We start from the raw sequence: 25,805 nt of genomic DNA, 5'->3' as shown, positions 1-25,805 counted from the left end.
GATGCACGGTTCTTTCAAATGATTTTGAATATTACGATGCAGAGAGAAGCGGTTTCTAGAAGAGTACACTAGTAGCACTATGAATTACTTGATATGCGCCGGAAGATATCATAAAGGGAGTCTGCTCCATGGCTGGATGTCTTTAGTCTTCTAAGCTTCTTGAGCAGCAGACATTATGGGGCGGTCGGAAATCCTCAAGCGCTGTGCTGTTGTATGTCATACTCAAAAGTAATCGTATGTTGGTCGGAGTAAATGAGCCTCAATTCTCACTTAGCAAGAGCGTCAAAGAGTGTAACCAGACCTATCAAAAGAGCTCCGGCTGTGACGATAAAGCTGCCCACAGTCACTCCAGTCTGAACGCTTGTCTGCACATCTGCCTCATACTTCAGAACCGCAACAATTGGCCAGGCCACGGCAGTGGCAATACTAATGATAGTCGGCAGCAGAACGACTATCGAAATCAGAGTGGTATCCCATCCAACCACGAACCTCAATCCCTTGAGCGAGTCTGCTTGGGCAAGGTCCCGGTAGACAGAAGCGCGTCGCAGCTCCCGTATGTCCCTACGAGGATCATGACCAGCCGGTACACTGGTCGGAGTCTCATTCTCTACCAGCCTCAAGATTCGCTGGGGGACATCGAAGACGGACACTAGTGGTCCCTTGTAAATATCGTCTGTGATCTGTGTGTCGTGTCAGTGATCTAGCTAGAAACCGTCGTCGGACGCATCATATGCTGTATGGACTTGTTCGATTAGTGGTCCTTTCACTTACCTCTACGATCTCGAATCTAATCAGGGCCTTCGGGAGCAGGACCTGGGAGAATCCGCCCTCGATCCTGTCCAAACGATAGAAGAAGGAGAGATGTTTCCACATCTGAAGGTCATCCATCCCAGGTTCGTCTGGACCTGGAAGTGGAATACGAACGCAGTCGGGCCGTCCGATGAAGACGGGAATGAAGTGCCCAGGGTACTTCAATTTCCAAGCTTCATGATAGTTTTGAGAGAAACGTCGTCGACGGATGGCGAACAGGGAGTAGGTGAACCAGAAGTATGACCAGATGGAAGGCCAAAACGAAGATACCTTCGACACGAAGACTAGACAACTTGTGGCCTTTTTTAAAAAATGAGTCAGTATCTGAGAAGTAGATTGACCGGGACAAGGATTTAGACAGGGGCAGAGCTTACGTAGTAATGGCCGACACTAGAAAGCAGCGATCCGATTGTGAAAGTGCCGCTTCCTATCCCAAGTGTCCTAAAGATGAAGGCAATGACCTGGACTATTAAAACGGAGGTGATGACAAGGCTAGGACTGGACCAGACAGAGTAGAAGATAAAAGAATAGACGACAATCGAGTTGCAGAATATGAGACAGGCCATGAGACGCCAACTACCGAGAAGTATGGGGAAGTATGGTGCCGGAACAGGCTGCGTGACTCCGTCAACGATGAAGGCATTGATGGTGAAGCCGTGAGGTCGCGTGGGATGCAATCGTCGGTACCAACGAACAAGACCAATGAGGAACGCATTCCTCCTGGCTAAGCGATCAACAAGGCTCTCGATATCCATTGCATGAAGGCCGTCAAGTTGTCCCTAAGCAAGTTTGTGTTATCTAGCTGTGATGAATGATTGAAGCAGGACGAGAAACACGAGGCTGCGATACCAATCACTTCAGCATCTCTTGCCATATGACCATGAGGCCATGGCCGCTCAATGCAGGGTCGCGGCGGGGATAGCATGGTTGGTAGAGATCACTCAAGCTGGAGCTGAAGATGGTGGCTGACATGGTCTAGTGATCACCCAATAGGATATGGTTGACGAAGCCGGCCTCTTTTCTGCCCGGTCTAGATGTGAGCTGCAACGAATGAGATCCTTTTTAGACATGTTTAAGGTCGTGAAGCTGAAAGATCACACATTAGATAGTCGTTCAAGTGTTAGTTCTCGTACTGGCCGGCACAGGCAGGTAGACTTCTCCCAGAGGTTCGGCCTGTAATCGCGATACATGAGATACAGAATGCAATGCTGCTCATGAACGACAAGTCTGATTTTGTTCGCTAAAATGTAATTTTGGTACCAGTATGTTTCGCCGCCGTACCCGTCAACCGCGCAACCATGAGATCGTCCTGCGCCTTGAGCTCGCCCGCGGGCTTCTCCGTCTTCGGGGGCCGGGGCGCCCTCGGCTTCCTCTCCTCGGTCGCCTCCTCCGCGCCCTCGCCGCCCTCCTCGCCGTCCCGCCTGGACTTCTGCTCCTGCCTCTTGGGCGCGTCCTTGCCGAACCGCTTCTTGTACCTCGTCTGGTCGTCCTCGGCGAGCTCAATCTTGAGCATGCGGCCGAGCAGCTTGTTAACCCACCATTTTCTCAGCTTGAACTTCTTCTCCTCCGTCTTCTTGTCCTCCTCGCCTTCGGCCATCTCGTCATCGCCGTCCTTATCTTTGGAGGCGACGAAGTCGTCCTCCGTCTCGATCTCCTCCTTGATCTTGACGAAGCCCTTGACAGCCCAGCCGGCGGCCTCGGGCTCGCGGAACTTGACCCAGCCGTAGCCCTTGCACTTGCCCGTGTCCTCAAAGGTGGCGACCTTGACCCAGTCGATCTGCCCGCACTTTTCAAAGTGCTGCCACACGTCGTCGTCGGTCGTCTTGAAGCTCAGGTTGCCAATGAAGATTTTGCTGCTCTTGGGCACCTCCTCCTTGGCCGCGGCCGCACCGGCGGCGCCACCGGCGGCAGCGGTCTCCTCTTCCTTCTTCGGCCGGCCCTCGAACGACTTGGAATCCTTGATGAGGAGCTTACGACGGCTCAGCTCGGCCTCGGTGAGCGCAATGGCGGCGACCTTGGGTGCGACATCGTTGAAGTCGACGTAGGCGAAACCCTTGTTGGAGGGCTTGTCCTTGCCGACCTGCTTCGTCGTGGGCATATGTAATCTCGTGATGGACTCCTTGGTGATCATCTCGCCAGAGTTGTCAATGAGCCACTGGCGCAGCTCGTCGGGGGTGACGAAGAAGGGCAGGTTGCCGATCCACACGCCGTGCTCGGAGCGGGCGGCGGCCTTGGCCTGCTCCTTCTCCTCCTTCTTCTTGGCTTCCCTCTCGTCATCGCTGTCGAGCTTGACGGGGAGCTTCTTGCCCTTCTTCAGGGCACGCTTGGCGCGCTTGGAGGGGGGTTCGGGGGCCTCGAGGTCAACCTCGATCTCCTCGACGGCGGCGGTGGATTTGCGCTTCTTGGACGACTCGGGGGATTGTGACGGCGCATCTTCGACTTCAACTTCGGCCTCGGGTTCGGCCTTGGCCTTGGTCTCCTTTGACCGCTTCTTTGAGTCGGTGGTAGCCATTGTGAATATTGTGGGAGCTATGCGATCTCAAAGACTGATTGCGCTCCAATAACGGCAAAGGGTATTTCGAGATTTTACCAGAAACCACCGTGAGAATCTCGCATTGAGACCCTTGGTTGGCTTGGGCCCAGAAGTTTTTTTTTTGTTCCTGGACCACAATCGATAAGCCGATAAGAGAACATGGGCGGAACCTGGCGGGTCTCGACCGCTCCACCCCGCCGCCGAGGCCTGCTCACCGAGGCTGACCTTGACAGGTCAAGGTCAGACGGATGTACCCAGACATGTAGCGGTACTTGGTGGCAGCTTGGGCTGCAGATAGCTGATTCTACCTAGCGGTCGAGGAGGTTGGCACTTTGCCCGAAAACTCGCGCCCTGCATTTTTGGCAGGACTTTGAGTCCTATACGTGTGACTAAGAAGCGGATACGTAATTATGATGCAGAAGGGGAAAAGAAGAAGAAGCGGTGACTGAGACTTTTTCTCTTGGGCCTCAGATCTGTGTCTCTGTCTTTCTGGGTCTCTGTTTTTGCTCTCCCTTTGATTATGCGTATGGATGTGTTTGTAAGTCATCATTTCTCGTCCGGGTCGGTTTGTCTTGTTTTGATTCAGAAGAGAGCATTGCGGCTCAATGTAACCCGGCGCAAATGAGGAATAGAGTGCCACCTAAGGACTTGTCGTCAAGGACAATGAGGGGCATCCACTTTGTGGCCGGGGAGTTCCAGGTTCTCTGCCATCAAGGGACGCTGAAGAAGGTTAGAGGGGTTGGAAGGGGTTCATGGATGATGATGCGAATGGGGCCACCCGCGACCCGCTTACTTTACTTTACCTAAAGTGCTTTTTTGCTTGGGTATCTGTAGAGAGTTGAGATGAGCATCCATTGGCTTGTCGACGCCGCCGAAGTCTGTCTGACAAGCCATATTCAATCACTACCGAAGGTTATTGTGCTTTGACAGTTCGCAGCCACTTGAGATATTACCCTAGAATAAGGTACTCTACTTCCGGTGAGTGTGCGAGGTATCAAAGTCAGCTGAAAAGGAGGCTGAAGAGAAGAGAGAGTGGAGAGTTGTACCGGTGACTTGTGACTAGTAAGCCAAGGTACCCGGTCTTCAGAGTGAGACTCCCGACTCAAGAGGGAGAGAGGGAGAGGGAAAAAAATAGTCAGAGACAGCCCCCCACCAGTAGTAGAGGCGCCAACGCCGCCGGATTGGCGCCCTCCATCATCCACTCACGTGCGGGCGATTCCCGACGAATGAGATCCGCCAGTCGCCCAGACGAAACCGCCCAGTGGCCGCCATCCCGCTGCCCCCCTGTCACAACAACTCGCAGAGTGCAGGAGTGACAACCAATGCCGCCTCGGTAAGGTGTGGTCGTGTGCCTTCTCAAGGTACCGTAAGTATCTGTACATTCTTACAATTGGTGGATGGTGCCTGCTGTTTCGGCATAGGGCATCCATCGGGCCCTTGACCGCTTCTGTTTAATTTCACAGGCGGCTTGCAGCAGCTCGACCCAGCGGCGCCGCACCCTCTTTCTCGAGGTACTGTAGGTTCCTCTCTCTACTTACTCGTAGTACGCGGACATCTGCAAGCTACTATGAATGCAGTCCAATCCCTAGCACATCTCTGGATCTATATTCGTATCCAAACCCTTTTCGAGCATTCCTCTCTACTCGGGCAGCCTGTAGGCCTGCAACTCGGCACAGAGAGTGGGTTAGGTGGGCATCCCATCCAGCCAACGCACGTTGCTTAGCTGGGTCTAGGTGGTTCCAGCGATCCAGTGACCCAGTTGCAGGCTTGCAGCAACAAATCCCACGCCGCCATCTGAGCAAGGTCCAGCAGGCCCAAGCCTACCAGGTTAGTCCCCAGCAGCTTAGTATCACTGTAAAGAAGGCGCGAGGTGCGGTACAAGCACTGGAAGAGGAAAAGGTCCTTTTTTTTCCCTTTTCTCCAGTCCCCTTCGCTTCCTCAGGTGTGCAGCGGGTGCTATCCCTCGCTCCGTTCGCCTCCATCGTCCTTCTTCTCCTTTGCCCAAATCCTTCTGCCAACTGCTCTTCTTTCCCCTCACATTCACCCTCTTCACACAAAGCCCACAACAATCAATCCAAACAAGAAGCCGTCCTCCCGTCTTCTTCCCGACACTTACCGCCCGACCGACTCATCTTCAATCAAAGCAACTCGAGCATCTGGTCGCACCTAGATTGTTGTCGTCGTCGCCGTCGTCCTTTTTGGTCGCAACCGTCGTCGTCAGCCAGAGTCAAAAAGCAGGAAACCTCCCGCCCGACTCCGACTCCCCGATCTTTCGAATTCAATCACAACATGAATGTGTTGTTGTCACCACAACCGCCTCTCTTCCAACATCCCCACGACCCCAACCGCATTTCTCCCTCTCGTTCTTGTGAGTATTTCCCTCGTCGCTGTGTTCCCTCCCTGGGCTGGCGTAGCATGGGGCGAAAGACAAATCTCGATTTCGTTTCGCAACCGCTACCCGACGACTCGTGCATCCTGACGCTAATCCTTAACAGTGAGCCCATTTCACAACATGGCCACCAGCCGCAAGCGCAAGGCTGACGAGGAAGGCGATGAGATGTCCCTCTCTCCCCGAAGCTCCCCGTCCACCTCATCAAGACAACTTCAGCGCCCGTCGAAAAAGGTTCGCTCGAATGAACTGGTCGGCCGCCCACTCACCCTCCCCCGACTCCTGGAGACTCTGGACCCGACCGCATTGCGAACCGTTCTCGAGCGAATCTGCGAGCGTCACCCTGACATCGGCCAGGAGGTTGTTAGCAGTGCCCCTCGCCCGACAGTCGCCGCTGCACACGGCGTTTTGCAAGAGTACCAGGACAAGGTGAAGGCCGCCATTCCATACGGAGAAACTAGTGCCGACTACACCTACTACCGGGTTAAGGCCCCCTTGACGGCTCTTATCGATGCACTACTTGACTTCACCCCGCAATATCTCCCTCCCAACGAGAACCAGGCCACTGTCTCGCTGCAATATCTGGACGGAGCCACCAAGATTATCCACGCCCTTCCGGACTGGGAGCCGCAACAATATCGACACCACAAGGAAAGCGCATATGACGAAATTGCAAAGGCCTGGGCCCTGGTCATCAACGAGGCTGCTAAGCGCGGGGGCGGTCTGAGTCTGCACACTGGAGGATGGGACCAGACCCTGGCGAAACACCACGAGATCTCGGGCGGACGCATGGGCACGGCAATGAATGCTATGGCGGCGAGCGTCAGCTGGATGGCGAACGGGGGCTCCAATGGTCAACAGCCCGGAAACCAATCCTCGGATCCGAACTCAATCCTCAACCAGCTCATGTCTGGCACATATGGCGCACCTGTGCGTGTCGGACCTTGGTAGAAATCTGAGACTGGAACGACGAAAGAACAAAATCATCCGAACGTCAAATAATAAGCATCGCCGCGACATCGGCCACGGTCGGCGGCACCCACTGAACATATCACGACGACTATAACGACGGCTTACTTCCTTCTTTACTTCATTCAGCATGGGACGGCAACGGGCATAGACTTTTGGGTTCCACGGACACATTTTCTGTCAGGACCACGAGGGGTTGGGCGGCGTTTTGTCACTTTTCGTTGATTTGATGATATCCCTTTCCTGACGCTAGTTGCGAGTCTTCTCGTGGTTGAGAGTTGGGGTTTTTCGATCCCCCATCCTCTTCCTGCGGTTGACGAGGAAATCGAGTCACGCGCTTTGCATGTAGGTAGTTAGTTTTGGTTTTCTTATGTTTCAGGGACAGCATCTTGGGGACAGCAAGCAATCGATGATCCCGCCCGCTTGGGAGAGTTCAGTCCACTCATGGCTTATAATTATCACCCTTGACGGAGACGCTGTGTGGGTTGATTGAGGACGAGTGTGAGAGAGAGGCATCTCGTTATGAGAAGAAACGAGTTCACACTTGAGTCGTGCAGAGCAGATAACGGTTTCACAGCAGTTGGCTACCTCATGTGTTAGTGTAGCATGAAATTAAGGTATTAGCACGTTGTATCCATGCAAGCGTACGTGTCCCACGAGTCGCTCAGTTTGCGTGCATCCAAGACGGCTCATCTGTTTCAACTGCCCACTGAGTCGGTGACATCCGCGATGGCCACATGCGTTCTCCTTTATAACTCGAGGAAGCTAAAGGCCTGCAGCATTGTTGCAGGTTGCATGTTTGTCTGTTTGGCATTGACAAACACCTATATTCATAAGAGAAATTGCCCTCTGATGATGAGATACCTTTGTACGGGCAAATTCGTATGGGTGGTCATCATGATGCAACCCCTCTCCTCTTTGCGTGCCTGATCATCGTCAGCCTTTAACAAATGCCGAGCCCGGGATAGCCGTAGACAGTTCCTCATTATCGTCGCCGTTCTTCCTGGGCCGCCTCTTTTCTGCCCTCTGCCAACTACCTTATGAGCGAGAACCCCAGGCCCGATGAGACGTCTGGTCAATACATTGTGATTACTCGTTTTCTTTTGCCTGTTCGTGCGCTTTGGTCATGTTACACCAAAGCAGTCCGACCTCCTCTCCCCCTCTCCCTCTGATGTTTCTCGTGGACTGTCCCTGTTCAACTTCATTTTTTTTTTCCATTTGGGTGTGTATCGTGTATCGTGTGTTGTGTGGTCTGAGCAACAGACTAAACCCTTCTGGATGAGTTGGACTAGAATCAAGAAAGGGCTGAAAGCCTGAAACCCGTCAGAGAAGATGCACGTCTCTCGCTGGTGGTGATGAGATTGGATCCTCCTTCCCTTTCACCGATTACGAGATGACCCTCCAACCTTGCGGGCACTTGGGATGCACCTGACATTGGCCGCGCCCGCTGTGCTCCCACACACACTGTTTGGCTGCTCCAGGGTTGCTCCAGGAAAATTAAAGCTTTCGAACCTCGTTTTGGCGGCATATAGCGGGGTAGGTTTGTGGAGGCTCTTACTCCAACCGTTCGCTGTTCGGACGACAGCGGCAGTGAACTCTGAGGTGATGGTTCAGGTGCCACGGGTGCCCAGGTCCTCTCCCTTTCCCCCGCTCGCTTTCTTTTCAGGTACTTTGCCGCTGACAGTACCTGCCGAACCTCCCCGGGGGCTAGGCCTCAGCCCTCCTGTCAGGAACAGGCAGATAGCTCCAGCCAATGTTAGCGGGGGCTTATGTCATATAACCCGGTCACATGACTACCCGTCATTGCTGCCTCCCGCGCTCGACTCGACGCGTCAAGGCAGGCGTTAATTGTGAACGCGCGACACATCTGCTGAACCTCACTTCGTTAGGCAGAAAGCCCATATTTGCTCTGCCCACGACGCCCAGCCTTCCGTCTCGAAGGAATTTGTTCCAGCTCCGAAGTCCAGTTCGAGCATTCTTATCCCTTGGGCTTCTGCGGAGGAGATATTCTGTTCGACAAGATGCCCGCGTATGTTTGCCACTTCCAAGACGCGTCTCGTCCACTGACACACTCCACCATAGCCCGGGCGATCAGCACAGCATCGTGGTGAACCCTTTCGAGGAGCCACAGAAGCGAATGAGCGAGTACACGGCACAGGAAATCGCTACTTTGCAAAGCCGCCTCGAGAAGCAGCTCGGCCCCGAATACCTATCCTCACGTTCCGGTCCTTCAGGCCAAAAGGTCCACTACATCACCGCCGAGAAGTGCATCGCTCTTGCCAACGAGGTATTCGGCTTCAATGGCTGGTCATCATCCATCCAGAACATCCAGGTCGACTTTGTCGACGAGCACCCGCAGACGATGAGGATCAGCCTCGGACTTTCTGTGATCATCAGGGTGACGCTCCGCGACGGCACGTTTCACGAGGATATTGGGTATGGGCATATCGAGAACTGCAAGGGCAAGGCTGCGGCGTTTGAAAAGGCGAAAAAGGAGGGCACCACAGATGCGTTGAAGAGGGCGTTGAGGAACTTTGGCAATGTGTTGGGCAACTGCATATACGACAAGGATTACCTCGCTAGGGTGATCAAGATGAAGGTTGAACCGAAAAGGTTCCACGAAGATGACTTGCACAGACAGCGAGACTTTGTCGTCAAAAGGGTGGAGGAAAAGGCACCAGCGGCACCAGCGGCACCACCCGTAAAACTAGAGACCACGGAATCTCTCGAAGACCTGATGGATGAAGGTGGGAACTCTTGAGTGTGGCCGATGGAGCGCAGAGCTCTTTTGCTGACATGACTAGACTTCGACGATGTGGACTTCGCCATCTCCGAAGGCGACCATCCTGACGAAGTTACTCTCCCAGCAACAACGAACGGCAACTCGAACAGTAGGGCTGCGAGCGTTGCCCCAGCGCCCGTACCTCAGCACATGCAAGCACCGTCTCGTCAAATGGGCAGGAGCACGTCAGCAGGAAATTTAGGAAACAATGGAAATCAACGACCACCTCAGACACCAAATCAAGCACAATCACGACCGGGCCCTCCAACAGGCTACGGCAACCGACCTCAACCACCAAACCAACCCCGCGCACCCTCGAACCCGTCAGGCCCCTCCGCTCCGTCCGCTCCCTCAGCAAATGCCAATGTGACTACGCCAGGCCAGGCTGGAAATGCCGCCGCCGAACCCATCGGCTTCTTTTCTGCACGTGCTGTACAGCAAATCCCAGAATCTGCTCTGCAGGGGAACAATGCTGACGCCCCCATGTTGCTGCCAGCCGGCCAACAAGCCTTCAATCCAAAGGCAGAGAGCCCATCCATACGAAAGACCCCCGGCATAGACCACTCGAGCTCAAAGCCGCTCTCTAGATCTGGTCAACACGTCCCGCCAACCCCATCGCAACAACCGTCTACGTCCGGCTTCACACCGGTGAGACCGGGCAATGCCGGCCCGGGAGGAGGAGCCGGCACGCCTCACCCTCAGTTCAGCCAGACTCGCCGTATCGGTGCTCCTGGAGGCGCTGGTAGTCCCCTGGCTAACCGGAACTCGTACCGGCCACCCACGATGAAGCGTCCTTTGCAGCAAGACGGCGCTGGACGACCGGCCCTGGCTGATGTATCGAATAATGGGACGTCGGGCAACCCTCCTGGCGCACCGGGAGCAGATCCGAAACGTCAGAAGATGGCTTGAGTACAAGCAGTATTGCCCTGATCGAGCGTGGTTCTTAATTTGTTTTGGCTTGGAGCTTTGGAGTCTGGTTCGCTAGAGAGTATGGATGGCATAATTATGTACGGAGTTTCTGGGGCTCGGCTGGCTAACGTCTGGCCATGGCGCCATAGACAATCTTATGGAACCTTATGAACTACCTTCCTCAATCATCTCCTTGAGTTTGGGGTGCCCTTTGAAATCACACTTGTGACGCCTGCACAATACAAGTACACTCTTAAGATCAACTTTGCAAGGTGCAGTTCGCAGGCAACCTGAGTAAAAAATTGTCAATTGCTAACGAAGTTACATTGGTGACTTGCAGTAGAGTCCGTACGAGTTGCCCAATATTCATTTGGCTTTCGAAGCTTTGGCTAGATGGTTGCATTTGAGTTTGACCAGGGTATATATCACCACTCAACACATGATGATCAACTAGACGCCAATAACGTCAGTAGCAGTGGATGTCCTCGATCGCTGGCTATAGTCATAGATTACAACATGGGTATATCGAGGTTGTTAACGAACAGCATATATAGAGTGAAATGTTGAATTATATTAATAACTATAGAGATATCGATGGAACGATGGTATTTTTTTTGGCTTCGCCCTCGACATTTGAGGGGACTTTTAGAGAGAGCGCAAACCGCAATCAGTCTGCAGACTTTTGGACAAAGGAGACACTTCCAAACCAACCAATTGCAACAACGTGGGCATTTTGACTAAATCATACGCCCAGCCACTGCAACTTATTCCTGAAGCTTAGCTCTGCTCAACCTAAGCATTGATATCGCTCAGGATCTTGCCATCGGCAGCTCCAATCTGAACGCTCAAGTCACCGAGGGTGAGCGTGTAGAGCGGCTGTTCAAGGGAGGGGCCGCTGGCGGGCTTGGAGAGCGCAATGTTGTTGACGGGCTGCCGGAATCCGGCCTTGCGGGCGATGGAGAAGACATCGTTGGAGTTGACCTTGACAGGCCAGTTGAAGGTTTCAACGCCGATAAGAGCCTTTCCGGTGTGGACGGGGCCAAAGTTGAGGAATCCGTCCGTGCTGACGCTGGCGATCTTGTCGTTGTCGATGCGGGCGACAACGGTGACGAGGGAGAGCTCGTAGGGCTGCTCGACGCCGGCGGGGGTCGGGGAGCGGCCTGTGGCGGTCTGGAGCTTAGCGCTGGGGAACGCCTTCTGGATCGCCTGGAGGCCGATGTTGACGGCGACGTCCCAGGAGGGGATGACGATGTTGGAATCCTTGTTTCCGGACTTGGCGATCTCGGCCTCGGTGTTATCTTGCGTGGCCTTGGAGGCGTCGTTGACGGAGAAGAGGGCCAGGGGCTTGAGGGCTTCAGTAGAGGCAGCGGGCTTGATGATGACGTTGCGGACCACGCGGTAGGAGAAGGGGGGGTTTTGCTGGGAGACGGAGACGATAACCTGGGAGTTGCCGGTCTGCAGGGTGTCAAAGGTCCACTCAATCTGGTTCTCGACGATGCTGGCGTTGGTCAGCTTGACAAAGGCCGAGTTGAAGAAGATGTCGACGCTGCCTCCCTGGCCCTTGAACTGGTCGTTCTGGCGGACGGTGAAGCCCTGTCCGAGCTTGGTGATGATGGGCTCCGTGGCGGGAATGAGCTTGAACTTGGGGGCCTCGGAGCTGGCTGTCACGTTGGAGGCGGCGTTGTTGTTGTTGCCGCTGGATCCATCCTTCAACAGGGGCTGGATCTTGACCTTGTACTCGGCGCCCTCAGCGCCCTTGATGAAGACGTAGCCGGAAGGGGTGACGCGGCTGGGCAGGTCGATGTTGAAAAAGTTTTCAACATTGTAGGGCTGGGTTCCGTGGGTGACGGGGCCAACCCATCCCTGAACTTCGAAGAGGAGACCGCCAACGAACTGTTGAATACGCTTGAACTCAATGCCAGTGGTGATGTGGATAGCATTGCCCTGGGCTCTGAGGATGAGCTGCTTGTTGTCGTTGTCGTAGAGGGCTTGGAGGCCTTGCTGGGTGATTGGGATGGGAGAGAGATGGCTCAGATGCCTAGGGGGCTGCTGGGAGGAAGACATCTTAATGAGATTGTGACTTTTCTTTCGACTCAGCGAAGGAAGTTGTTCAAGTGTTGGATGTGATGATTAGAGTAAGGTAGGTGATTGAGAGTGGAGTGAGTGATGATGAGCAAGAGAGAGTATCTGATTCCTAAGTTCTCATACCTCCTCTTATACTCGAAACCAAGCCGTATTTCCACACTCAAAAGCAAAAGATTCTCTGAGTTTCCCATTCGCTTCGACCTTCACCGACTCTTGGAATGAATCCGTCGTCTCGATACCTCAATGCGGTCAAAAACCAGCACATCACCAAGCCAAAAAGCAGCAAAGGCGTTCAGCTCCTCGTTCCGAGCATGTTGAGCCATTCGTGTTGCCGTACGACCGTAGCTGCATGCCATTTAGAGTTTCACGATGTCTCTCCTGCGGTTGCCTCTGGACCTTCTCGGCTCTGTCAGCTGCATTGCCCATCATGCCATTTCATGACGCCTTTTTTCGTGATGTTGCCTCAGCTCAAACGGGAACGGTATCAGTTGATCGTGAGAACCCTTAGAATATCTGAGAATCCCTCGCCGGATTGAGACTAGAAGCGGGCGGGGTAGCCTATCCCGCGTGGTTAACCGTCGTGCCCGTCTACCAGGTGCGTGCCGTCCAGTGTCTCAGTCGTTTCTCAGCCGCACAAATGTTTGGTCTAGGCAATTCACTTTTTTGCAGCTAGAGGGCGGCAAGGCAGGTTCCCCGCGCGTGGCCCGGTCCGTGGTCCTGCATGTTGATGTTCACGGTAACCCGGAACACGATGAAAACATTCCTGGCGGGGGATTTTGTGGCGTTTCCAAGGGTTCAGCTGAAATACCATCTTGTGTGTGTCTTTCTCGTTCTCGGACCCTGCAAACAGTTATTCGTCCAACACTGGACAAGAAAATGCCGGCAAGGGAGATAAGGGATTGCGTCTTATGAGGCCATTCTGAGTACAGATGGGCGCTCATTACGAGGTGAGACTTAAGAATGAGGAAATTTGCCATTTTAATGGTAAAATGTTGCAAGCCACTCAACGGATGAATGCATGGCTGCTGCATCAGAACGGGTAGAGCCGGCTGGCGGGTACATGATGCAGCCAGGGAAACTTGCGCATCTAGGCCAGTTTTTTCCTTGCCGGCATGGTTTCGAGGTGTGTGGTCGGTGGCGTCTGCAAAATGTGTGGTTTTGGGTATGGTCGAGGATCCATCCCATTCATGGATTGAGGAACTCCTGCCACACGAGTGGCGGTGAAGGTTTGAATGTGAATGTTGACAGAATCTTGGTACATGTAAGTAATTTGGACTTTCGATGCTCATGCTGCATGAAACTTGAGGGCATCGTGCCAAGTATCGAGAAGGAAAGGAGAAGGGTGCATCGTGACATACAGTCTTGAGCGCATAATTCCTGCAGTCATTAAATATGTCACATGTGTGTAAATCATAGTGGCGGCTGCTTTCTGAAACCTACAACATGCCATCGAATAATGTTGTCAGTCTGTGCATGCATTTCAAGCTGGAAGCATCTAGACTATACGTGATTGTATCCTCGTATCTAACAACAAATTATTGTGACTATGAAATCCTTTTCCTGGAGATACATGTAAGTTTCTGCATAGCTTGTTGAACACCCGCAGTGATCAGTATGATGTGACACCGACTACCATAGTAGGCGTTCACGAGAACAAAGGTCCAGATAAGTACTTGAGTCCGGTATCACAAGCAATCGTAACTATCTTTTTCCCTGGCCCCAGCTCTTTCGCGATTTCAATAGCTGCTGCGATATTCATCCCCGAAGATGTCCCAAGTATCAGGCCTTCCTCTCTGCACAATCGACGGCACATATTCCGGGCGATGCCTTCATCCACAGTGCGGGCCTCATCGTACAATTCTCTTGTAACATGAGGGGAGATGAAGCCTGGCGCGACGCCGTCAACACCGTGTGATCCGCCCTGGCCCTCTGTCAGCAAAGCCGCCGACGAGGGTTCCAGTAGCACCACGCGGACGTTGGGGTTCTGCATCTTGATAACGCTTGACACCCCCATTGCCATGCCTCCCGTCCCGAACCCGCCGCAGAACACGTCAAACCCGCCAGGGAACTGGCGGACCAATTCGTTGCCAATCTCGGCATATCCAATAAGTGCATCTCGGTTGCTGAACTGGTCGGTGTAAAGGAACTGATCGCGCGAACCCAATTGTGCCGCACGGTTCTTCATCGATGCCATGAGATCCGCTGTGGTGTTGCCAGAGGGGCTGGGCGTAATATCGACCGTAGCCCCAAAGGCAGCCATTGTCTGCAGCTTCTCTTTTGCGTATGCGTCGGATGAGAGGGCTAGGAACCTATACCCCTTCACCGCACAAACAAGTGCCAAAGAGGATCCAGTGCTTCCGCCGGTCGCTTCGACAACTGTAATGTTGGGCGTGAGATCACCACGGCGTTCGGCTTCCTCAACCATTGACTTGGCCATGCGGTCTTTGTAAGAGCCCGTTGGACTTAGGAACTCCAGCTTGACAAATACATCGGCGCAATGTTCGGGGACGATGCGCTTGAGTTGGATGACTGGGGTGTTGCCTATAGCATCTAGGACGCTGGAGTATGGCAGAGGGGTAGGCAGTGACATGTTGGACAAGAGGACGGGTTTGGTTGTGATGTAAGTCGGAACAGTGAGTCGTGCATTGATATGACTTCCGAAAATCTGCTGGCAGTTGATAGTTAAATATTCGCAGCAGAACCTGAAGAAAGTATGATTACGTCTGGAAGTGATGCGATGGCATTTCCCCGTTGATAAGCTCTGATCGCAAATGCCTTCCATCTTTCTCCATGAAGTGGATCGATCTCAGGGATGTTCCACCTGGTTGCAGCTTCAGAAAAGCTGTTGGCGTGCTCGGACTGGGGTATTCTTACACGAGCATCATCTTAGTCTCTTCGGCCGACAAATTAGGTCACTAGTTGGTGACTCACATCAGACCCCTTGTGGGCTCAATGCTGAGCAGAAGTTCGGTTATTGTTGTAAAAATATTCAGAGCGGGACTCAGAGATATATCCCATCTTCAAATCCGTCCACCGGACCTGCTAAGAGGCCGCCAATTCTTCAGACGAGTGCTAAGACGGAAGAGGGCTGGCTCGGGGTTCGCTTTCGAGAATAGCAAGAGAGGATAGAAGCAAATTTCACCGTATAACGTACACTCATGTATCAGGAAATTTGCAACATCTACTCGCAGACAGTATTAAGAAATTCTTTGTGTCATTTATGACTAGTCATTCCGCGCATCATTATACAGCCCTGTACTATAATGCAGCAACGCAGCAAGATTCCTCAACCCATTTTGCTACCCATAACATCTACCTTATTACTCCCGGCAGATAAACACTCATCTCGAATCCGCTGGTAAATGGCAAAGTCATATTCTGGAAGCCGTTCTTCGGCTCTCGCAAGAATTCCAACAAATGCTTGTATCCGTCCGCCGCTGAGATCGTGTTATCAGTCAGGACCACCGCGCCAGGTCGTAGTCGAGGAAGAACTGTCTTAAGCGTCGGCAAAGCGAGCGCCGACCAAACTATCAACAGTTTAGCCACACAGAGTTCTCTTCACATTATAGCAGAGTAGTAACTCACTGTCAAGAAGGAGAAGATCAACCCACGGAAGCCCCTGCTTCAACGTTTCGAGTATATCCCCCTCCCGCAAGTCAATCTCTTGCTCGACCACCGAACCGCACTGTTTCCAGTAGCCGCGCGCAATCGCAGCTTTTTGCCTCTCTTTCTCCGTCGCAATTACGGTTCCGGATTTGCCCGTTGTAGCCTTGGTCTGAGCTACAGCAAGCGCAAGATAGATGGTGCTGACGCCGAAGCTCGTGCCGGCTTCCACGACATTGGTGGCGCCCATAGCGTTGATTAGCTGGTACGTGAACCGGCACTTGTCTTCATCCAGTGCGACGAACTTATCCAGCATGAGCTTGTCAAACTCGTTCTTGGCCTCTCCCTGGCCATGCTGGTCTTCTAAATCGCCGATAGCTTTAGAGGAAAATACTTTGCCGGTCTTGGAAAGGACAGCCTCCTGATCCAGTGACTTCTGGTGAAGCTCAGATAGGAGTTGTAGGATACGCTGAGGTGCGTTGATAGTGGCGGGAGCTGGCATGTCGTAAGTCTTGGTCCGCGAGGGAAAAACTGACTAGATGTACGAGGGGGAAATATGCGTAAGTTGGAGCAGTCTTGAGGAGAACATTCCTGTTCTTTTTGAGGCTTATATAGCCATCGTTTGCAGGGTCGATACGCTATGGAAATTGAAAGCGGCACCGAGCTGGTTGCCTGGTTTTGTCTCCCTTGGCTTCGATGCGGCGGGCAAGTGTTTGCGAGCCTGTTCCCTGTCAATGAACTAATGGTGTTCGGGAAGTACAGGATAAGCGGGGTGGCAGTTTCCCAGCGAGTTAGCGCAATATGCATATGGGGGTATGGACGTGAGCAGAAGAAGGTGTCTATTAAGTGTAAAGTGGGTATAATCACCACAAGCTTGCAGGCCCAATGCTATGATTGATCCCAATAAGTCCTACGGCGCTAGGGCGAGGTGGGAATGGGAAGCAAGTCTGGTTCAGTATCAAATGTCCATGACTCTCGCACTGCATGTAGTCTGTCACGGGGCCAATGGCACAGTTTCTGAGCTCCGACTCAGCTTCAAATGTTATCGCCCTTCGACGTTGTATTTCTGCAGGTTTCCTTATCTGGGCGATGCACTATGAAGTTCAGAAAGACCGATATGGTTTATAGAAGATTATAGGAACATACATAACATCATCTTTGACCACTCTGATTCTAATATTGTGCCTTAGCTGCTGATTTTCGCAAACGCTAAACTTTGAACAGGAAGGTCAAGTTGAGTGAGCAAGCACGTGGCTAGAAGGGACGGAATTTCATTTTTTTTTAGTCGTAGGAACGCACTGATCCATTCTCTCATGCAAACCAAGGTACTGGCAGGTCGGACTCAATACAGAGCCACCATGGTATCGTTCCCGTTGCATCTACCAATTCCCGCAGATCCTGTTGTATCCATACGTTCTCAATCACGGACCGCATAACACGTACGTTCCCGACATTCCTCATTTTGTCCATGCGGTCCAGGATGTCAAGTATGTAAATGCGCTGCTCTTCCGAACGCGTCTCGCATGCGAAAATGAACACTGGCCAGGGGCTTGTCGCTACACGCACTTCTTTCATCGCTGCGTATGCCTGTTCCAAGTAGCTAATTCTCTTCTTCTCGTCGCCTGCGACAGGAACGACACGCTGGAGGTATAGCAGACTTGCCAAGCGATACAATTCCGCAGTGGCTAATGCATCTCGAATCTGGGCGCTCGTCGAGTGTGCAACTTCGTCAGGGCTTAGGAAGTGTACTAGGCTCTCCAGCTTCTCTTGTAAGACGATCCTGAACTGTTCTGTCTTTCTCTTGATGTCGCTCCTCTCCGACTTCAGGATCATTGTGCGTATTTGGTTGATAGACGATATGTTGTCAAAGACCTCGACAGAGCAGCCAAATAGACCGATGACCTTGTTAATGTTAGCAAAACGTAGATCCGTGTAAGCGTCTCACTTCCCTCGCCAGGCATAGTCTGCAGCTTGCCGGAATGTTCAAGTTGGCCAAAGTCATTGAGAGTGCTCCTGTGAGGCTGTGCGAATTCGCTGAGAGTATCGTAATAAACTATCCACCCCATCAGAAACTGGAACACGGGTTGACGTCGCTGGTATGACGTTGAGTTCATCAGCATATGCTTGGCACCGTTTAGATGTAATTGGAACTGAGCCTCATTTTCATCAAATACCCGGTTATTGTTAACAGAGAACGTCTAGCTCAATGCTCAGGTACCGCGAGCTTACAGTGTACATGCACAGCATCATTGTAGTAGCCACATGAGTTTCGGCACTGAGAGAAGAGTTGTCGAGAGTCTTGTGTAGTCCATGGATCGCCTTAATCTTGTGACTTGACGCGGCGTCGGCTCCTTGGCGATGATGAGCTGCGATCGCTAGAATCGCACTGCACAAGGCTTGCGTGGATTCATCCCGAGAAGATAATACCATTGGAAGGATATGACACCGAAAGCCATTTGCCGCCCGGGTCGTTGAGCACATTGGCGCTATGATCTGATCGTCTGCAACCGTCAGTCAGAAATCTTCGTCAAGTAACCAGTCAGGTCCGCACAGTAAACCAGGAGCATGCCGTCTTCATCTAGCTGGGGTGAGTAAAGGGTAACAGAAGCGACTGGTCCAACAGATGCTCGGTGCATGACCTGATGCCACGTGACGCGTCGCTTGGTCGCCAAGCGGAAGTGTCTGTGAGTGGTATTGAGGAACCTAGTCCCAAGAGTCTGGGGGTGCTCTTGAGCACTCGCTATCTCTACCACGGGGCAAACGATTAGATCTTTCTCCCTGCTGCGAAGCCGGTCAGGCCAGTTCAGGCGAATCCCGTAGCCAGCACACTCTCTCCTCGTTCGGACGCAATTATCGCAGTGCGGAATGCTTTTGTCACAGCCAATCTTTCTCTCTGGCTCAGTACGGGAGTTAGTACTCAAGAAGCTCACTCCCGATGACGTCGTGGTCAGTTGCTTACGCTTGCAAGTCCAGCAACCCTTATCCGCCTGCATCTTGAGTCGGTAGGCCGAGCCGAGTTTCTGTAGCCGGATTTATTATAGATAATCGTGATCGTATCATTATATTGAATGATTGTCTCAGGATATGTACTAGCTCTTCCCAACGTATCCGGGAAAATCCCTTATTTACCTAGTGCGTCGTGATCTCTGCTCTCTTATTGGCCGGCCCCGCTATCATCATTATTGTGGGCCCAACCTGCCGAGGTACCTTGGTCTTCTATACCTCTTTAGAGCCTGGCTTGCACTTCTGTTCCATCAGCACGTATAACTCTAATTTTTCTCTAAATCGAGATTCACTATGAGGTTTAAATTTAGTGAAATAATGTGTGAAGGTGTGTATTATTACATGATTGATTACTAACCCTCATAAAAATATGTGCCTTTGTACTGACGTCTTGCCAACAGGTAAAATAGCGGCTGTGATCTAACGACTTCGATTGAAGCGCTATCTTTTTTCTTTTTTTTTAATACATATAGAATTGCGGAAGTGGAATCAATCAGCATTCTCAGACTAAGAGAACCAACATATAACCCTCGCATCGAAGCTCCTCTGATTCATCGCCTGCCCACACCTTGTAATTGAACCAGAGTTCGGGTCTTTGACAAACGCAAACTCGGCTATCCCGTCACACGATAACCTGCCTGCCCCACTGTCGTTCCCATAATATCTGCAATGCTTATGGCCATGAGCTGACTTCAAAGCTTTGATGCTGTTTGGCCAAGGCCTTTCCGTCAAAGGACGGCTCGGCATCGCTTCTCCAAGACGAGTAGCCTCGCATACTTTGAACGCCGAGTCTTCTCCATCTCTCTCCAACATTACCCACCGCCCACCTCAGCCACCTCTTTCTGCGGGACGGTAAGCGATCTCGTACATGATAGCGATTCCCTCGGTAGGCTTTGGCGGTGGAGGCGGCGGAGGTTGAAGAGAGGGTGCTTTTGAAGTAAAGGTGCTAACTTGCGGCTTACTTGAAGTCTTCGATGAAGTGGGCGCAATTGTACTCTTCGGAGAGGATACCGATTTGATTAGAGATGAGTGGCCTCTGCTTCTTAAAGTTGACATTACATCCCCTGTGGAGCGAGTTGATAAACCTGGTCCCGAACTTGTACTTGCAGCGCCTTGTGGTTGAGATGTGGTATTCGTCTGACCTCAAGCAACGGTAGCTGAGTTGTGTGGAGAACCTGTCGGGATGGACTGCGTAAATCGTCACCCATAGCGTCAGCCTGTGGTCCGGTGGCTGAATTGCATCTCATGCAAGGAGTGTCTAATTAATGAATAGTCGTATGATGAATGATATATTTTCAAGCCCTCTGGCGCAGCGTACAACCATGACAGGGCTAGTCCGAAAAGCGTTTTTGTAGGATATCTTCACTGCGTTAGACAAATCAGGGCCACAACTCAGACTACAATGAAGTGTACGGAACAGGTGTGACAACTTTTGCTTTCCTGAATCGTGTGGCTCAGTTCAACATCTCCATAGCATTGCCTTTGTTAGCGTATGGTAAGTGCAAAAATTATGGTACAGAACGTTGTGCAACGCAACAAAAGCTTCCTATAGCAGAGGCGCGGGCCCATAACAATATCGAACAAGGAGATTCTTAACGAACGGTAACAGGGTAGAGCGATGAGACATTTGGGGTGGGGCCATTTCAAGATGTTTGAATCTTCAACATTGGGCCATGAAAAGAGTCAATGCATGCTCAATAACAATGAGACCTGCCAAGAGTGAAGACATCTACAGCAAATTATCTCGTTTGGTGAGCTGGTAACTAGTTTTACTTCAGTGTCAGGTAGTACGTGTGGGTGGAGAAGAACATTCAAGAAACATTGACATTACCATTTGATTATACAGGAAGCAAACTCGGATTTTCAACGCACAATCGAAACAGCAATAATGGCACCATGTCAATCACCACGGTGTTAATCAAGATTTCCCGTCTTGCTCTCACTCACATGTCCCTGATGCCAGGAACCATGACATGACATACGTTTTTCAATAATATACGGAACTACATGAATGTATTCTGTGACGTCCCTATTGGTCGAGTTATGCTAGATTCATCCGGATGGACTCAAGAAGCCAGGCTCACAATAAAGCTAGTAGTTCTAAGAGATGATTCAGTCAAAACCCTCACAATATGTGCTGCAGAGTGTTGATTATGGGTGTGAAACTCAGAAATATCGGTATGGTAGTTGAGTTTAATTATCTAGCCTTGGACAGGATCATTTTAGCAAGTCTGCTGGGTAAGATAAGTGTAGTGACTCGGAAAGCTCAGGGTGCCTCTCGCCCGGGTGTCACCGTTGGCAACAGTGCCACACCTGCTCACAATGATGCCCATATCGATAGCGATATCACTGCAATACACACTCGTCTCGATAAACCGCTGTTGACGTTAGCCTTTGTCTTTGGTATTATGAAATCCAGGGAAGAGCGACGACTTACGTTGTTGCACAGGTAGATAGAGCAGCTGTTGGAGCAGGCCACGCGAGCACAGGTGCTGGCAGGTACACTGCAGTAGTTGGTGCCCAGGGTGATCAAACGGTTGATGGCGTTGGCGCACTGAGAATAGTACGCTTCGACGTACGTTCCTTGGTTGCAATTCCAGTTGTTCTTTGCTTTGAGTTAGCTTTCTGGCCTTCTCTGTTCCAACCCAGGTGCAGTAGACTCAGAAAGTCTATCAGCAAACTTACGGTAGTCTGTCTAACCTCCAGGCCTTCCTCTGGCTCCTGGAATTCTTCCGCATTGAAGGTAGGGTTGATGGCGAGGATCTGCTCATAGATGGAGGAAGCATCTCCATGGAGGGTGACATTCGGGCCGCCGACGACGACTGGCCCAGTGAAGGTCATCTCGGAGATGGGCAACAGCTGATCCTTCACCTCATCTGCAGTTCGGAATTCCAAGCCATTGTCTGAAGGAGCGGCAATAACCTAGAAGACACAATTAGTCAGATAGCTCCTAGCGCAATGTTCTCCTTGCCTAGGTTACATTTAGACTTACAGCTGATGCCAAAAGGGCAATACCAGCGACGGTGAATCTCATTTTGAAGATATCTGAATCGAGGTGATCAAGAGTGATTCTACTGTTTGGAAGGTGATGATGAAGAGTTAAATAGCCACATGTTCTTGAGAAAATCATGTGTCTTAAATAGTTTCTCGCAAATTTTGAGTTATTTACCTATCGACCGTATGAAGTAGACTCTAAATTCGTATCGTATTATTTGAGGTTGCATTATACCATAAGATCTGGACCCTTGGCAAAGCGGCGGCTCTGTTGCCCTGGCGGTTCCGCGATCCTACGTTTGTCTCCATGAGGAAGCTCAAATGCTCGAAGGATCGCGGGCCGCACTAGTTTGTCAACGCCACACTCAAAAGGAGAACGCATGCCCTGCCAAGCGAGCCTACTATTGGTGACATCGGAAAGCTCTACTGAGCCGAATCGCATTTCTTCGATATCGGGGTTCATTCACTGTATCTGCATGCCCCCAATGTAACTTTGATGATGACCTACTTTGTAGGTGAATGCGTTAGGTTACATGTAAGCTGACTCTCCAGGGCCGCGGACGGTCTCGAGAGTGGAGTAGAGCCTGTGTTGTGTTATTGCGATTAGGCTCTAGCCAGGAACATGTGTAAGTAAGCAGTCAATCGAATCGAAGCGAGTGTCTAGTCGCCTAGCAGAGAATGAAGGATAGTCGGGTCCAATCGGCTTCAAGAGACAAAGAAGTTGCAGAGACCCTTGCGAAGGATCGATGCAACGTCGAAAATCGGACCATCTCGTATTCCCCTCAACCGTTTACAGCTCTAGTTTGTCACGAAGTTGAACTCAGAGAGAACCTCGCAGTCAGGCTAGAAACGAGACCACAGGTCACTGCTCTCTTGTGGCGGATGACGATTTCGGACACGACGTATGGTGTTCTCGCATCAGTACGAAAGACTACTAGATCATGGTCACGAGACTCTAGCACGATGGCTGAATGAGGAACACAGATGGCGGATGCGATGATTTAATTGGTACTTCCTTTCATCTCATTAAGATTTCATGTATTATAAAGCGAACGGTGCACGTCTAAACCATTATTCTTCCGTCTTCCCTGACGATACCGCACCCCGCAGTGGTCTGTCACTAGCGAAAGAGGGGTCATTCGTCTGCGTCGTAAACTGCAGCTTCGATGCCAGCAAGTCGACGCTGTCAACAGGAACGTAGTCAGCAACTCTGTATCATGACTTTCGGAAAACCACGTGAGAACTTACTACATAATAACGGGAAAGAAGCAACCGAGCGCATAAGCAGCCCGATCCACGTATCTCGTCGCGGGACTACTCTGCCACACGTTCAACGAATGCGTAATCACCCGTATCGCCGCCGCCACGGCCAGCGAAGCGACGCGGATCTCTGTGCTGCGCATCAGGTACCGGATGAAGCTCGTTCGGAGACCGGCCTCCTTTGACGACTTTCTGACTTCGGCGAAGATGCGGAGGAGAAAGTAGGCGCTGACGCACTCGCTGCTGGCGAAGAGGCCAAAGTAGGCAATGTGGATCCTGATGATGATGCCCTGCAGGCTGTCGTCTTCCCTCAGGATACGGAGGAGACGGTAGTAGATGATAATCACTTTGACGGCGGTGACGAGGACGAGAGTTGACCAGAATACGGTGTGGAAGACTCTTCGTTTTGTCCCCCGCAGGAGTCTGTTGAGGACGATGAAGCTGTAGAAGGGCAGCCCTGCTTCTTGGATCTATTCGAACTTGCGTTAGCAACTTGAGGTATAAGAACTCCGGAACCTGCAGAAGATGATGCGGGTAAGCGGCTTGACTCACAAGCCAGCAGATGTCGCCAATGGCTGCCGCCGCGGCCCTCTTCGCAAGAGGATACGGCTTGTCATAGTACGCGTGGAAATAGAGTCCGTTCGCGATCGCGCCAGCTGCAGACGAGACGATGGGTACGACCGTGAGCTTAGAGAACGACGTGATTCCGATAATGAGCAGCCCCAAAAACACGTTGAATACACCAATTATGCTTAGCACCGACCAAGCGTGTTCAAAGTACGGGAGGCTGGGCGTTGCATCAAATGTGGCGTTGATCGTGTTGGGCATACCGACGGAGTTCGGTAATGGCACTGGCGACGAGCTCGACATATTTGCTGCTGTAACTGGTAGCGCCTTGCACAATATCCCGCCCAGGAGAACTGGGTTGGCGAAGAAGCTTGTGGTTTGCCCGTATTCGGGTGCGTCGTCGTTACATTCATGTAGTGATCGGTAGCCTAGAGCCTGGGGGTCGTGGCATCTGGCATCTCGCACGGGCGAGAGATTAGGTGGTATCGAACATCGCCAGGTTAAGAGATGAGAAAGAAGGGTATTCCAAGTCACATATTAAATGGGGCACTCCCGCTCTCTACAAGTTTGCTTTCACTTTGGGCCTGACAAAAACCTAGGAGTGGAAGGCACGTGAATGCTTTGAAGGTTCAACCCCCTCCCCATTCTAATCGAGGTGTTGTGACTTGAGGTATCCATGGGAAGCGAACTTATCAGCGAACGGTGCGGGATCACCCAAGTCAAAATTGATGGATTGAGCTAGTAGTTCTTGGAAAACACTTCTCTCGGAAACTTCCCCTCTCGGGACAGAGGCACAAAGAGGAAGAAGATGGAGGAAGAGATGAACTCAAAACAGCTTGACGGGCGCGGTTGACGCCACGTGCGACTCGCGACACACCAGCTACCCGCAGGTCGGTACGATTCATGAAAGACTGAGAAAGTGTAGTTGATGGTTTTCGGGAGTGTTGGTGATTGGATCGATGAATCTCATGATTTCATAGCTTCTTCAACAATCGAAGTCTATATCTGCCTATGCTTTGTCTCCCAACCAATTCAGCTCTCCACGCATAGTGGCTAGATCTCTAGTGTTTGTTACATAAACAATGAAGCTGTCGGTGTGAGCAGAGCATCGATAGAATTAAACTGCTCATGTGGTTTTCCATGTCTTATCTGCCCAGTGCTATCTTGACTTTTTCAACTTTGCTTCATCACTTGGCCTAGAACACGGCTTCGCCCGAAGCTGCGCAAGACTAGGTGAAACCAAAGCACCCGCACCATTTGATTTCGGTTTAGGACACCAGATCTCACCGTGGCAAAATAGTAACGAAGCAGATACCGCGTGATTCTACGCAGCAAGTTCTCCCGGAGCCCTCTTTGAGCCATCAAAACAGCTTTCTTCGGCAGGTTTAGAGGTCCAGTGCGCAAAATTCTAGGTCAGGACGACGCAAGGTTCTCGCCTCACTCCTTTCTTATCTTCGATATCGCTCCTGGACCAGCCCAAGAGCAGAGATGATGGGCTCGAATGCGAGAGAAAATCCGTCACCGCTGGTATTCGATGTGCGAGACTCTCCTTGCCCGACGCCAAGATGCCATCACAACATGGTGCTCAGCTTGCGTAATCTTTTGCAAATGTGCAGAGCGCCCGTAGGGGCAAGCAAACAGTATCTCATGAAAATCAGGTCTTGTGTACTCATTCTATATCACACAATTATCTTCCTTTTGAATTCCCTTCTCCTTTTTTTCGGATCCCCAACGCCATCGCAATGCATTAAGTTGACCAAGATGATCCAGTCCTTATCCACATCGGCGTCCTGTATCTCTTCAGACGGAGCCAGATAATGCGACCCTTTCCACCTGTTTGAATGTCTTCTTCCACTGCCCCTCTCCCCTAGCCTTCCGCCTCTCTGGCATACACACGACAA

At 51.6% G+C, this 25,805-nt stretch overlaps 10 protein-coding genes across 10 annotated transcripts; 2 read left to right on the top strand and 8 right to left on the bottom strand.

Moving 5' to 3' along the window:
• Positions 1-266: 266 nt before the first annotated feature.
• Positions 267-1,735, bottom strand: CABS01_06042 (uncharacterized protein; the record flags this gene model as incomplete). Its single annotated transcript, XM_060539409.1, has 4 exons — positions 267-680; positions 772-1,110; positions 1,185-1,589; positions 1,667-1,735. 4 exons carry the CDS (start codon positions 1,733-1,735, stop codon positions 267-269), a joined length of 1,227 nt encoding a protein of 408 aa, XP_060404804.1.
• Positions 1,736-2,050: 315 nt separating this feature from the next.
• On the bottom strand, positions 2,051-3,322 carry CABS01_06041 (RNA recognition domain-containing protein; the record flags this gene model as incomplete). The annotated part of the gene is made up of 1 exon (XM_060539408.1): positions 2,051-3,322. The coding sequence occupies one exon, from the start codon at positions 3,320-3,322 to the stop codon at positions 2,051-2,053; it is 1,272 nt and encodes a 423-aa protein (XP_060404803.1).
• Positions 3,323-5,632: 2,310 nt separating this feature from the next.
• Positions 5,633-6,683, top strand: CABS01_06040 (uncharacterized protein; the record flags this gene model as incomplete). The annotated part of the gene is made up of 2 exons (XM_060539407.1): positions 5,633-5,711; positions 5,839-6,683. The coding sequence occupies 2 exons, from the start codon at positions 5,633-5,635 to the stop codon at positions 6,681-6,683; spliced, it is 924 nt and encodes a 307-aa protein (XP_060404802.1).
• A 2,039-nt stretch (positions 6,684-8,722) lies between these two features.
• CABS01_06039 (recombination protein rad52) lies at positions 8,723-10,392 on the top strand (the record flags this gene model as incomplete). Its single annotated transcript, XM_060539406.1, has 3 exons — positions 8,723-8,730; positions 8,784-9,448; positions 9,506-10,392. The coding sequence occupies 3 exons, from the start codon at positions 8,723-8,725 to the stop codon at positions 10,390-10,392; spliced, it is 1,560 nt and encodes a 519-aa protein (XP_060404801.1).
• A 792-nt stretch (positions 10,393-11,184) lies between these two features.
• CABS01_06038 (uncharacterized protein) lies at positions 11,185-12,456 on the bottom strand (the record flags this gene model as incomplete). Its single annotated transcript, XM_060539405.1, has 1 exon — positions 11,185-12,456. The coding sequence occupies one exon, from the start codon at positions 12,454-12,456 to the stop codon at positions 11,185-11,187; it is 1,272 nt and encodes a 423-aa protein (XP_060404800.1).
• Positions 12,457-14,122: 1,666 nt separating this feature from the next.
• On the bottom strand, positions 14,123-15,067 carry CABS01_06037 (cysteine synthase; the record flags this gene model as incomplete). The annotated part of the gene is made up of 1 exon (XM_060539404.1): positions 14,123-15,067. One exon carries the CDS (start codon positions 15,065-15,067, stop codon positions 14,123-14,125), a length of 945 nt encoding a protein of 314 aa, XP_060404799.1.
• A 722-nt stretch (positions 15,068-15,789) lies between these two features.
• On the bottom strand, positions 15,790-16,582 carry CABS01_06036 (O-methyltransferase; the record flags this gene model as incomplete). The annotated part of the gene is made up of 2 exons (XM_060539403.1): positions 15,790-16,004; positions 16,063-16,582. 2 exons carry the CDS (start codon positions 16,580-16,582, stop codon positions 15,790-15,792), a joined length of 735 nt encoding a protein of 244 aa, XP_060404798.1.
• An 809-nt stretch (positions 16,583-17,391) lies between these two features.
• Positions 17,392-19,073, bottom strand: CABS01_06035 (uncharacterized protein; the record flags this gene model as incomplete). Its single annotated transcript, XM_060539402.1, has 5 exons — positions 17,392-18,020; positions 18,310-18,355; positions 18,527-18,573; positions 18,632-18,973; positions 19,040-19,073. 5 exons carry the CDS (start codon positions 19,071-19,073, stop codon positions 17,392-17,394), a joined length of 1,098 nt encoding a protein of 365 aa, XP_060404797.1.
• A 2,232-nt stretch (positions 19,074-21,305) lies between these two features.
• On the bottom strand, positions 21,306-22,117 carry CABS01_06034 (uncharacterized protein; the record flags this gene model as incomplete). Its single annotated transcript, XM_060539401.1, has 4 exons — positions 21,306-21,461; positions 21,521-21,688; positions 21,769-22,005; positions 22,076-22,117. The coding sequence occupies 4 exons, from the start codon at positions 22,115-22,117 to the stop codon at positions 21,306-21,308; spliced, it is 603 nt and encodes a 200-aa protein (XP_060404796.1).
• A 1,031-nt stretch (positions 22,118-23,148) lies between these two features.
• On the bottom strand, positions 23,149-24,207 carry CABS01_06033 (uncharacterized protein; the record flags this gene model as incomplete). The annotated part of the gene is made up of 3 exons (XM_060539400.1): positions 23,149-23,260; positions 23,326-23,807; positions 23,890-24,207. The coding sequence occupies 3 exons, from the start codon at positions 24,205-24,207 to the stop codon at positions 23,149-23,151; spliced, it is 912 nt and encodes a 303-aa protein (XP_060404795.1).
• Between the last annotated feature and the right edge of the window lie 1,598 nt (positions 24,208-25,805).

This window comes from Colletotrichum abscissum (genome assembly GCF_030869225.1).
Source record: "Colletotrichum abscissum strain IMI 504890 chromosome Unknown Scaffold_12.1, whole genome shotgun sequence".
In the NCBI taxonomy this organism is placed as follows: Eukaryota; Fungi; Ascomycota; class Sordariomycetes; order Glomerellales; family Glomerellaceae; genus Colletotrichum; species Colletotrichum abscissum.
This window is presented reverse-complemented; position numbering and strand designations above follow the sequence as displayed.